Here is a 12385-nt window from a genome sequence, read left to right on the forward strand (position 1 = left end):
TATTTTTAATTTTATTTTGGGGTTTCTTCCATTGAAATAAATGGCAATTTTTTCCCTTCCCCAACATGAGAATGAAACATTTTGGAGATATTTACATAGGGGTAATGAGTATATTGGTTATAACTATGGCCATAGACTTTTAAAAGTGAAAATTTGTGAAGTAATTTTTGAAGGTTTAAATGATGAAATGCGAGTTGTTGTTGAATCTATGTGTGAAGGTCAATATATGTCTACAAGTATTAATGAGAGTTGGTGTATGTTTGAGTGGCTAGCAAAAGATACTTATGATTGGGAGATGGCTAGTCACGAGACATATGACCATTTTAATGATGCAAACTCATTTGAAGAATGTGGTGATAATGTTTTGGATTCTAATGTTTCGAGTTTTGGTGATGCAAATTGTCAAAATTCTCCCAATTTTTTCTTTGATTCCAATTTTATGTCATGTTCTCCTCATGATGTGGCTAATGTGCATAATGTTGACACCTCTTCCCAATGTGATTTTCGAAATTTCTCCCATCCTCAAGAACCCAAGTCTTCTTTAGAGCTTGCTTTAGAACGTTTTTTGGAGGGTTGTGAAGAGATTAGGAATCTAATGGACATAAACAACACTTGTACATCCATGAATCATTATAGTGAAGCTTCTAGGGTTCATATGAATGAAAATGAAAATTTTGAGAAGCCTCTTCTTGAAAAACCTTTGGTTGATGACCCTATTTTTCCAAATATCATCAATTTGCATAATGAGCCTAATGTACCATTAATTATGAGTGATGACAAAGTTGATGATTATTTATTGAATTCCACTAATTATATAGGTCTACTAAAGTCCAAATGTAATGTTGATGGTATTCTTCAATTTGATTATATTGATGATTATTCAAGAGATATTGAGGATAGCGATCAATTTGGAAAGAGTAGCCTAGATATTCATGATGAATTTTGGAAAAGTAAGGATAAAAGGTATAAAGTGGAGGAAAATCCCTCTTGTGAGGACCATAGAGTTGAGAGTGAGGTATTTGTTGAGTCTTTACCAATTGAACATTCTTTTTTTGAGCCTCATGTCCCTTTCTAAAAAACTATTGATATTTTTGTCTCATTTCCAAACCTTTTCCCCCTCATCTTCCCAAGTTCACTTCACATGAGCCACTGTGTACTTCATTCTATGAATTGCATGACCATTTTCTAACCAATGATACTCAATTTGGTAAATTTGATGTAGATATGGTTTTTGATTTGCTAAATGAATCTCCAAAGTGTTTTGTTGATAGTTATACTTTTATTTTTCCTTCTTCTTTTCAATCTAGAACCTTTTTTAGATCTTTTCATTTTTATTTTAGGAAACTTTGTAAATTAACGTATATCCTTTTCTTCTTCTCTTTAAATTTTCTTTTTATTTTCATAGTTTTAATTTATGAAATGTGCTCAAGTGCATATGATAAGCTCCTTAGGAGTTTGTCAAATTACTTACTAGCTAAGGTATAGCCAAAGACCGAAAACAAAGGCAAATTTTCTCCCCTTTTTTTATTTGTTTATTTTTTAATAATGATGTGCATGGATTTTAATTGTATGATGATTTGAACTAACGAGCTTTATGAAATGATTCTCAATTAGGTACTCTCTATGATCTCTCCACTCCAAATTACATCTCATAGTCTCAAATTCACAAGAATTTTGGAGTTTTTGCTACATTGGAAAGACACAACATACTCTACCAAGTTTTGAAGAATTTATGAAGAATTTTTCATCAAATTGTGTAATATCTCTTTCTCTCTTCATCCCTTCTCAAGCTATTGATTTTATAATTATTTTTGTCATTCATTGGTTGCTTGTTAAAGAGTTTGGCTTGGGGCTAGATTTTATCATATGTTGTGGTTTTTCGTTGATGTTATGGATGTTGGATTAGATGTACTTATTGAGATTGATTGTGTTCCCTTCCCTCACTCCCCCTTGATTATCTCTTCAAAGCATTGAGGACAATGCTTCGTCTAAGCTTGGGGGGTAGCTTCACGCTTTCATGAAAGGGGGTTGATTGTTAGTTTGATGCTTGAAATTGTTCATAGTTGTACATTTGGATATTCATGCCTTTTCTTTTCATTTTCTTATTTCCTTATAACAACTTACAAAATTGAAAAAAAAAATTGCCTAAGGATGAGACTCAAATGATGATGCTTATATATTTTGCTTGCTTGGCTCTTGAGTGATGAGTACTAGTTCTTTAGAAGGGTGTATGCTAGATTTGGGGTCATTTAGAGGCTTATTAATCTTGATTACATTAGTGTATATGGAATGAAAGCCAATGAATGCTCAATTGCACGTCTAGTATAGGATATTGTCAAATTTGCCCGAAGTAGGATATGTTTGAATCAATTTGCGGTCTCTTGTGCCCTTGGTGTGCCCCCTTTCCTTCCCGAAATGAAACTCTATTAGGGAATTGATTATATTTGTATCTTATGTAATAAGTGGCACAATAAGCCACATGTTTCAAATAAAAGAAAGAGTCGCTCACAGTTAAAAGAGGCGAGGGAAATGTATGTTGAAAAAAAAAGAAAAAATAGAAAAAGAAAGGGAGATCAATAACTCCTCCAAAATTCTCAAAATTTTCACTTTTTCTAATCTAGAGGTCAACTTGTGGATGCCTCCCACACATTGTCTATTTTGATGTTTCTTGTGTAAATTTCCGAGTTAGAGTGTATTTAAAGGTGCTTGGGAGTGCATTTTTGGAGGTGGACTTGCATTTTGAGATTTTATTACTGAAAGAGGGTTTGTTGCAACTTTGGAATATCTAGACATGCTCTAATGAACTAGTAAAAGGTCTAAAGAAGTATCCTAGTGCAACCTTGCTTAGTTTTCCTCTTTACCCCCAACTCATGTGTACATTTGTATGATTGGTAATTCTTGAAAGTTGCTCACTTGTCTTGCTTGTGTCTCATATCCCGATAAGTTGACTTAGGCGAGAAAAAAAAGCATTGAAATTGTATGCATCATTTTTGATGATGTGTTGTGGTTTGTGTGAGTTGTGGGTTAAGCTCAATAGAAACCCTCACGAGATAAAAACTCGTCCTGTTAGGCGAATTAGGGGTCTAAATTGCTTTTCACTTGTGCTAAAAATGTTTGTGGTTGTTACTATAACACCCCATATTTTTTTTGAACTAATAAAATTTGAATTATTATGTGTAAAATGATGTTTTCTATTCAAATTATAATACTTTTAATTTATGATTGATAAGAGTGTAAAACTAATTTGAAATATTAATTTTTAATTATATTTAGGGTTTTTGGTTGACCCGGTTGAGGCGAATCATACCGAGGTTACTTTTATGCACTGAACCAATTCAAATTTCGGTGTTTGGGCTATAACCTATGAGGTGTTGGGCTGATTTGGCGTGGGATTTGAGTAGTATACAAGTATTTGGATTGATTTTGAAAGATAATTATAGGATTCTTTCATTGACTTTTTAGTTGCCAATTGGTTAATGCTCCCCTTGATTCTTGCCTCCAATTCATATTCTCTTGCCTCTTATAACTCCCAAACCCATCATATTTGCTGCCCTCATTAAGCAAAAATTCATCAGTTTATTTTCCCATTTACCGTGGCAATCATTCACAAAAGAATTTGCACTCTTCCATCTTTCACCTCCATAACACATCTCCTTCTTCCTCAATTATTTTGTGGGATTGTTGCTGGGTTTTATTGTTGCAAGGATCATCTTATTTTCCCTCTTAATTTGGCTGTGAAAATAAGTAAGTTTAATGGGTTAAACCCTCCCCTTTTTCGTCCCCCTCTTGTATGGTTTGTTATACATACGTCTTCTTAATTCAATCATTGTTTTATATAGGTATTCAAGGTCATCAAGAGGACTAGTTCTTTTTGAGTTCTTCTAGTTTCGTGGGTGTTATCGGAAGTTTATCGAGGTAACTAGCATTATTCCATTACTCTAGAAATCATAGTTGGGTTAAGATAAGATCAGATGCGTCTAGGATTATTCGGGTTTTCGGTTGCAATTTCTAATAAACTTTTAATAATCTGTTTTGGTGGTGTATTTTGCGTGTGATATGGCTGCTTGTGGTCATGTTTTTATTTACATTATCGTGTCTATTATTGGGGTTTTGATCATGTTTAATTATGCAAAGGAAATTGACTTGAATGGAGTTGGCTTGGTCTTGATTTCTTTCGATTGTGGGCACGGTTATTGTGTGCTTTTGGTTCAAGTTTGTAGCTGCTGCCATTTTTTTTTTATTTTGGATCATTCATGCGTGAAATATAATTAACTGTTATGGCCTTGTTGACTCGTTTTAGTTCCCGGAGCTAATGTTGTTTCTTTTAAGCAGTTCAATGTTAGTCTTACTTTACTTTGATTTATAGTTATATATAATTGATTTGTTCCTGCACCATGTTATCGTTGCTACTACGAATACATGTGTATTGTCATGATCACGTGCCTAATTTTCATGTTTAGACTGACTTTATTTTTTTTAGCTAATAGCATTTGATTATATATATTTTAATTGAGCAGAGATAGTAATGGTTGTACATGTTTGGTTGTGAGCGAATGCTTTTGGTTCCGTATTAAGTTGTTTGAGAAAATTTTGTTTTTTTTTCATGTTTAGTTAATTGATTGGAGTGTTATAATTGTGTTCTAAGTAATTTATTTTTTTATTATATTTATATATTATTCTATCTTCTATTATGTGGTATGAAGTTGAGTAATTTACCATGTATTTAAATGAATTGGTTTAATGATGGAAATTATGAACGAGGAGCAATGTTGATTTAAACTGTGAGTGTCTATGGAGTTTTAAAAATGGTTTTAAAGTGTCAAATAAGTTGTCGACGTTTTTGTGCTTTAAAGTAGAATAACACTGTTTTTAGCACCGCTTCGCCAAGGGTTGTGTACGAAGTGTATTGTGATATTTTGTTATAATTAGCTTCGTACCCAAATCCAGACAATAAGAGTGACACCTTAGTATGATATATGGGTTATTTTATATTTTGAAGAATTTTGAAGTTAAACTCTTTTGAAGAATTTATATTGAATTTTGGTCTTAGAAGTAAAGACCTGCAGTTACTTTAAATTGGGATTGATGATCCCTAAATGTGTTTAAATGATTTTTAAGAAGTATGTTTATAAATTTTATATATTTTTGTGAGTGTAAGACAACCATTGGGCTGCGGAATTCAATGGGTGGAACATGCCAACATCTTGGGCTGCGGAATTCAATGGGTAGAACATGCCAACATCTTGGGCTGCGGAATTCAAGATGTATTTTCTAGGTTAATTGTTGTCGTCCGGAACTACTCGGGCTGCGGAATTCGAGTAGGAAAACTGGGAGTTTGGCCATTCTCAGACGCAGACGGCTGCGGAATCGTCTGTATGTTCGCCCTGACAAACCTTTGATGGTGGGATGCGGATTTCACCGGCGTTCATATTTTATATGCTTGCCTCACTATAAATCTTATTTTCAAAAGGGTTAAAATTTATTTATTTTAAAGATACTATTGTTTTGGGAAGGGACCTTTACAAGTGTTAATTATCGCCTATATGAGTTACTATTTGTTTTGAGTTACTATATTCAATTATGAATTCTTGTGGTAATATTATTTTTTCTTACGTTGTTATATATACATGCTTGATCTGTATTATAATCATGATTCCATGTTTTATTTATTTATTTAGTTATTTATTTTTCCCTCGAGTTTAACTGATAAATATTATCTGAGTTGATGTTCCTACATGTTGTTAAGTTTTGTGCTAGTGTCTAAGCTTTTCTGTACTTAGCTTTGTATTTCTACAAGTACTGGGAGAACTGCTAGTTACTTCCCACTGATTGTGGAACCTTAATGTTATTTGCAGATGAAGAGTAGTTCCTGTTAAGTCTGGGCTGAGAGCTGAGTGTTTACTTTATTCCTTAGCAGTTTTATAGACGTGCTTTAGTTTCTTTGGACCTTCTCTTTTGGGATTATCAGATTTGAGGTTGTTTTCCCTCATTGGAAGTGTTTATTGTTCATTTGGGATTTCTTTCACTTTATTTTATTTGTCTCAGATATTGTAATCATTGTCTTTTTTTTTTTTTGGTAACCTTTTGAGTGACATTCCCGTCTTGACGTTATTTCCGCGAACGTCATGCCTTATGTTTTAGACGGGGTGTTACAGTTACCATGAGAATTTGTGTTTTTGTGTTTCCCCTTTATTAACGCTCCTTGGTTTGATCATTAGCAATTTATCTTCCTTCTTGATTTGACATGTTTGTTTTTCTCGAGGACTAGCAAAAGTTTAGCTTAGGGGGATTTGATAACTTGTTATTTGGTATGATTTTAGGGTACTTTTGAACCATGTTTTCGTGATTATTCGACATCAAAGTTCATTATTTATCCTATTTTTATACAAAATTTGTACCATCCATGCTTCACGGGTTTCACGGGTTGTTTGGGTTTTTAATGTAATGTAGCTATTTTTAGCACTATATATGGACGTGATCAAGCATGAGTGAACAAGGAGAAGGGCGATCTTGGTTGATAGAGCAATGGAGGAAGAAGGATGAGTGCCTTAAATATTTTTGCACTAAGGTCAACTAAAACTGACCATAACTTTAGTTACACTCAACATTTCGAAGTGATTCAAATTGGAGATTAACTTTCATCTCAAGATCTTTCCAGCGACTGGTCACATGCCTTATTCCACTGAGTAACGAAGAATTTATGACCTTCGAAAAATAAGTTGTTTCGCTAGAAAAAGGTTGCACGTTCGTGCCAAATGAAGCATGTCCATGCAAGGACAGGCAGTAGCTACTGCTCTTATTTTAACAGGTCTGCACGTACGTCCAACCTTTGGCACGTCCGTGCCGACCTGTAGACGGGTCGTTTTCTCGTGTTCTCCGTCCTTTTACTTGGGGGTAATATAATACCCCTTTGGCTTCATTTGTAAAGGGGGGTTCTTCTTAGTGTAGTTTTAGCTTAGGTTAGGTTTTTAGAGAGAGAAAGTGGGAAAAACTTGTTGAAAGCTTGGAATATGAAGAATTGAAGGAAGGAGACTTGAAGATTTGATTATTTCTTGCATTATCAATGAGAATATCTTATTCCCTCTCTTATTTTATTTATTTAATTGCTTATTTTTATATCTTTTCTTGTTTTGTTACTTGTTTATGTTAAATTAATGTTTGATTTCATGTTCTTAGTTGTTAGTTATTCATTTAGTTTTGCAATTTATTATGATTTGTGAGTGGTTCTTTTACTTGGGATGGTTGAAACCGTTGATGAATTCACAAATACTTGTTTGCATGTATTTATTTAGCTAATGTGGGATGTTAATCAGTTGAGCTTAAGTGGTTTCATTTTTAGTTCTTGTAAGTGGCCAATGCTAGAACTATTTATCTAAGCTTTCTCAGCGAAGGATCGAGAGATGAACTTGAGTTAGCTCCCTTATGCTTAATTGACTTGAAATGCCATGAAAATAGGAATTTCCAGTCAAGGGAATGTTTATGTCATCGTGATTATGCTTTAACACTTGTTTTATGCTTTGTAATCACGAGAGTAGGTTGTATTCATGACTCAAAAAATCTCTCTAGCTTGAGAGAGTAGTTGGGTGTCTTAGATGACTTCCCCTAATTTTTCCCCAAATTACTATGTTTTGTATGTTAAATTGTAGTTTGTGAATGACTTGATTAGTGGATACCTTCCCAATATCCTGTTTATTATTGTTTGTAGTGTTTCTTTATAACTCAAAACCCAAAAAGACTTGACTTAGCTTATCACAAATCGATACTTGTTAGTGCTCCCCTTAGTCCTTGTGGGATCGACCCTTACTTGCCCTTTCTACCCATTAGAGAGACCAAGTTAGGTTTTTTATCTTTGGTAGGCTCGACGACGGCCTATCAAGCCCCCAAGCCTAACTCTAGATGGATAGAGATGGGCTTCAGGCATCCTTAAAATCGACCGTGTATAGCTATGAATATGGTCGCACCTCGATATGAGGTTTCCTACCCATCTGTTTGGAATCAGGCCGACCATAGCTCTAATCAAACTTTGCACAAGTGTATGTACACCTCAAAGAAGTCTTTCAAGGGTTTTAGGGGGCGTTTGGTTCGCGCAGGGGAATCGGAATGGAATGAATCCAGGGAATGCAGGAGAAAGGAATGGGTTGACCCTGATTTAGCCTGGTTGTTTGGGTGTATCCAGGAAACGGAATGAACTGTTCATTGATTCCCTTTGTGACTGTTTGGTTCAAGCCAGGGAATGAAATTGTCATTTTTTAAATTCCTGTATTATATGATAAACCTGTGAAATCATGAATTAATACTTGAAGACCTTGTTATGAAAAAGTTAAGCAAAAAAAACTATAAAGACATTATAAAAAGAAACTATAAATAACATTTTTCATGCTCCATTGATTACAAAGTACTTGTTCATAGATAAAAGTTCATACCAAAAGTATTCTAATAAGATTGACATTCAACCAAAGTCTTTGCCAATAATCCTTCCTAATACAAAACCATACATAAAACCATAACATAAAATTTATTAGGCACTACCATCACCGCTTCCTCCAAGAAGACTCTTAACATAAGCACCTTTCAAAGCATCCGGACACTTTGAAAATATCATGAACTTGTTAGGTTGTGCGGTTAGAATGTTAGCCACTTCAAAAACTTGGGTAGGAGTGACACCTTCAAGATTAAAAGAGAGTAGTTCCTCTAGCACTTGTTCACTCTTTTCAACTAATTTTTGCTCTCTTTCATCCGCACGTTGTTCACGATCATCAGTGCGTGCCATCACAGTAGCCATAGTGGAAAGATGAACATTCATGTCTTTCATAAATGCTTGTAAGCTAGCGAGCTCATTAGAACTTCCGGCACCACCACTTCCTCTCTTACTTTTTTTTGTAGTGTTTTCAGTCTTGATCTTTTTATAAGGAGGAGAGGTAACAGTTTGAGTGACATTACCACTACATAGAACATCCTCATCATCACTTGAATCAAGTGTAACTTGTGGAGGGGCAACTTTTTCCAAGTTGTTGACTGCATCAGCAAAACCTTCAGCTGGTTTTCCAGTAGCATAGTCCTTGCCATAAATTTTCTCGAGTTCATGAAAGTGGGGGAAAGAAATTCCATACAAGTTTTTGCAATTAGGATGACTCTGGAAGACATAAAAATGCTCATCAACAACATCAAATACACAACATACAGTCATATCAAATGCAACAACCATATATTTCTAAATGTTGGTTCAATTTGACTAGGCATATTTTCCAATGAACAATTATAATCTCATAGCAATCAACCAATGTAATCAACAATCCATGAATTTCAACAAAAAAAAAAAAAAAACAGATTACTCACTATAAAAGGACCTTAAAAGGGGGTGTACCTTGCAAAACTCGTCATAAACAGCCCGGTCCACAGAAACCATTTTTTTCATCATCCCAAACGAATCCACTTGTATTTAACATTTGAGAAATAGCCCTAAACTTGGCTCCAAGTGTCTTAAGCCGAGAGTCAATGTGTGGTGTAGCCTTTAAATCACAACCAGGAAGAGCCTTACCTATGACCTCCTCCAAGCGAACCATATAGCCGCTTCTGAATCCATTTTCACACCTCCAGTGAGGATCTACAGCTAGCTCTGACAATGCTTCCACAAGGACTTCATCTTCTTGAGCGGTCCAAAATCGTTTGTTTCTCCCCCTTCCACCTCCACTTGCACTACTTTCTTCCATAATACTACATTTGAACCATATTAACATGACATATACATAAGAATATACATAAGAGGATTGCATATATATAAGAATAAAATTAACATTGTTCAAAAAACAACCCCTTCTACCAAGTCTCAACAATACACCAAAAAGCATCATAAATTCAATGAATCTCCAGTGAGATAAAAGAACCTTAAAAGTTGATCTCAAATCCAGTTTAACTCCATTTAACCTTTAAGTTATAATTGTGAAGCTAAACCCACAATTTGAGGCAATTCTAAAGAAAGGGAGGAATTTCGAAGAAAATAGACTATACCCATTAACAAACTATGACAATAATCTGCAAATTTAGAGTCATTGGGTCAAAACTATGACAATAAGTACGGCAATCAACATTTCATAGCATGAAATCCCCACCTCCAAGATTAGCATTTGGAGAACACAAACAGGTAAATAAAAAATTTCAACAATTCATGCAAATTATAAGCTCATAAGAGCATCAAAGTGTATAAAAGAAAGAAGAAGAAAAAAATCATTATTCATACTTGGAATAATTTTTTGAGGTGGGTTACCTTAAATCGGAAAGAAAGAGTTTATCGTCGATTTCAAGGAAGAGGAAATGCGCTGCAAGAAAACATCAACACATATACTGGTGGGTATTATAATGAAATTTAAAAAATCTAAAGATCACATCTACCTTCAACAAACACGAAAATAGCGAATTCTGAAGTTAGGGTTTACCTTGAACAAGCTGACGGTGATCGCTGACGGTGGTGGTCGCTGACGGTGGTCGCTGACGGTAGTCACTGACGGTGGTGGTCGCTGACGGTGCTCGCCGAGAGGAGATGAAGAAGAGGGGTGCTCAGAGAGAGGAGATGAAGAAGTGGGTAAAGAATAGGGGAATGGGAATGCAAAAGTCAAGGGGGGGGGGGTAGGGAATGAGATTAGAGGGATTTTAGGTAAAGTGAAAAATAAAAAAGGGTAAAGGGAATGATTGAAATGGAAAAACAAACGACAAGAAACGGAATCATTCCCATTCCGTTTCCTGAAACCCCCCAACCAAATGCCCCCTTAATGTGGTTAAGCTAAAGGTTGGAGACGAATGGAAAAAGGCTCAAGATCTGGGAGGGCCCCCCAAATATGCAATCGTGTTTTGAAATTTGAATTTTTGCAAGTTTATGTACTTTTGCATTCATTCTTTTGAATTAACTTGGACAATCGGGGATCATGGGGTTCATCACTCACTTAACATTCATGTTTCTCAGGCATGATACCAAGCACTCGATAAGAGACGCATTTTGAGACTTATGTATATCGAATACATTGGAACACTTATCCTTAGCCATCTTTTTTTTACTTTTTTTTCTACTTTTTCTTTTCTTTCAAACATGTTTTTTGAAAATTACACATCTTCCATCCCAAGTTTAGGTAAATGTGGGTCGAAGAAATAAAGGTCAATCGTTAGACAAAGCTCAAAATAGTTAGTGAAGAAATGGAATATGTGTTTAAATGGGTTAAGGGGGGATGAAAGATTGCAAAGGGTGTCTCAAATCATTGGTATACCTTTAATGAGTGTCATTTATGGCACTCCATTAGCTTCATTTTGGATGATTCTAAGTTGCGTTTGTAGCTTTTTTTATGTCTTTTTCTCTAGTTTTAGCCTTTATTTCTCTAGTTTGTTCATTCTTAGTTGTTTTCCCGTTTTCTTGCATTTTCTTAGTTTATATTGCTTTTTCTCTTTTGTTTGTTTGTTTTTCTTTGTTATTAGGAGAGAGGTGGTGTCCAAGGTTCTCCATGTTTTTTCCTCGGGTTTTATGAACGAAGCTCAAGATGCAAGGTCATCATTCTTTTGTAGCTCATAAGTAAAGGTGTGCTAGCTCCAAGTTTTCAAGCCTGCGCTCTCATGTTGCACTAGCATAAAAAAGTTATGTTGAACCCACCATCAGCATGATTTGGGACTGCCATACCCAATGTCTAATAAGTAGAGCGCACAAATTGCATTGACGAACGCACGAGGAGGGTGCCATACTCCAGGGGCGCGAGCGCGCTGCCCTTGCTTCCTGTTTCGTACCCTTTTCTTCCCAGCCGCGCAATCCAAAGTGAGGGCGCGCCTGTACAGGTCTTTTTAGGATGTCCAACTAATTTATCCTTAGTTTTACTATATACAAATTTTCTTTCTATTTTTTTAAAAGAGGAGATTTTATCTTAGATTTAGAATTAGAAATATATTTTTTTAGAGAGAGAAATTGTTAGAGAGAAGTTTACGCTTGGGAATTCTTCTTCTTAGATTCTAGGAGAGAAACTTGATGATTTAATGATTGCTACATTTGATCTCCATTTCCTTTGATTTTGATCAAAAGTTTGTAAGAATTTCCTTCTCTTTAATCTAATCTTTGTAATTGATTTTGATAATTTGTTGAATTTCAAGTTAATTAATTGATTTGATTGTTGATGGTTTTATTGCAAAGATGATGATGATTGTGATGACTTGTTTAGTTTTGTACTTTCTCTTCACAATGTGTAGTGAGTAGATTCTTCGCTAGGGATGTGGTGAAGCATGCATAAATGATAGATCATAGCTAATTGGTGGATTTTGATTGATGTGATGTTGTGATTAAATTGGTTGATGGAAATTGTGCAAGTGTTTGATTTGTTACGGAGTAGCTAACCTTGATTCTAAAGCTAGATTGCAT

General features: G+C 35.0%; 1 protein-coding gene across 1 annotated transcript; it reads right to left on the bottom strand.

Annotated features, from left to right (window-relative positions):
- Window positions 1–8365: 8365 nt before the first annotated feature.
- On the bottom strand, window positions 8366–11967 carry LOC110724210. Its single transcript, XM_021903619.1, has 4 exons — window positions 10434–11967; window positions 10265–10316; window positions 9365–9714; window positions 8366–9133 (listed from the first exon to the last, which is right to left on the bottom strand). Exons 3-4 carry the CDS (start codon window positions 9416–9418, stop codon window positions 8519–8521), a joined length of 669 nt encoding a protein of 222 aa, XP_021759311.1. The 5' UTR covers window positions 9419–9714; window positions 10265–10316; window positions 10434–11967; the 3' UTR covers window positions 8366–8518.
- Window positions 11968–12385: the final 418 nt, after the last annotated feature.

Source organism: Chenopodium quinoa, unplaced genomic scaffold (assembly GCF_001683475.1).
Source record: "Chenopodium quinoa cultivar QQ74 unplaced genomic scaffold, ASM168347v1, whole genome shotgun sequence".
Taxonomy (NCBI): domain Eukaryota; kingdom Viridiplantae; phylum Streptophyta; class Magnoliopsida; order Caryophyllales; family Amaranthaceae; genus Chenopodium; species Chenopodium quinoa.

Excerpts from the sequence above, each read along its gene's own strand:
- LOC110724210 (XM_021903619.1), bottom strand. The coding sequence starts at position 9,418 with ATGATGAAAAAAATGGTTTCTGTGGACCGGGCTGTTTATGACGAGTTT. Across the intron at positions 9,134-9,364 it reads TTTATGACGAGTTTTGCAAG|AGTCATCCTAATTGCAAAAA; the intron begins GTACACCCCCTT and ends TATGTCTTCCAG.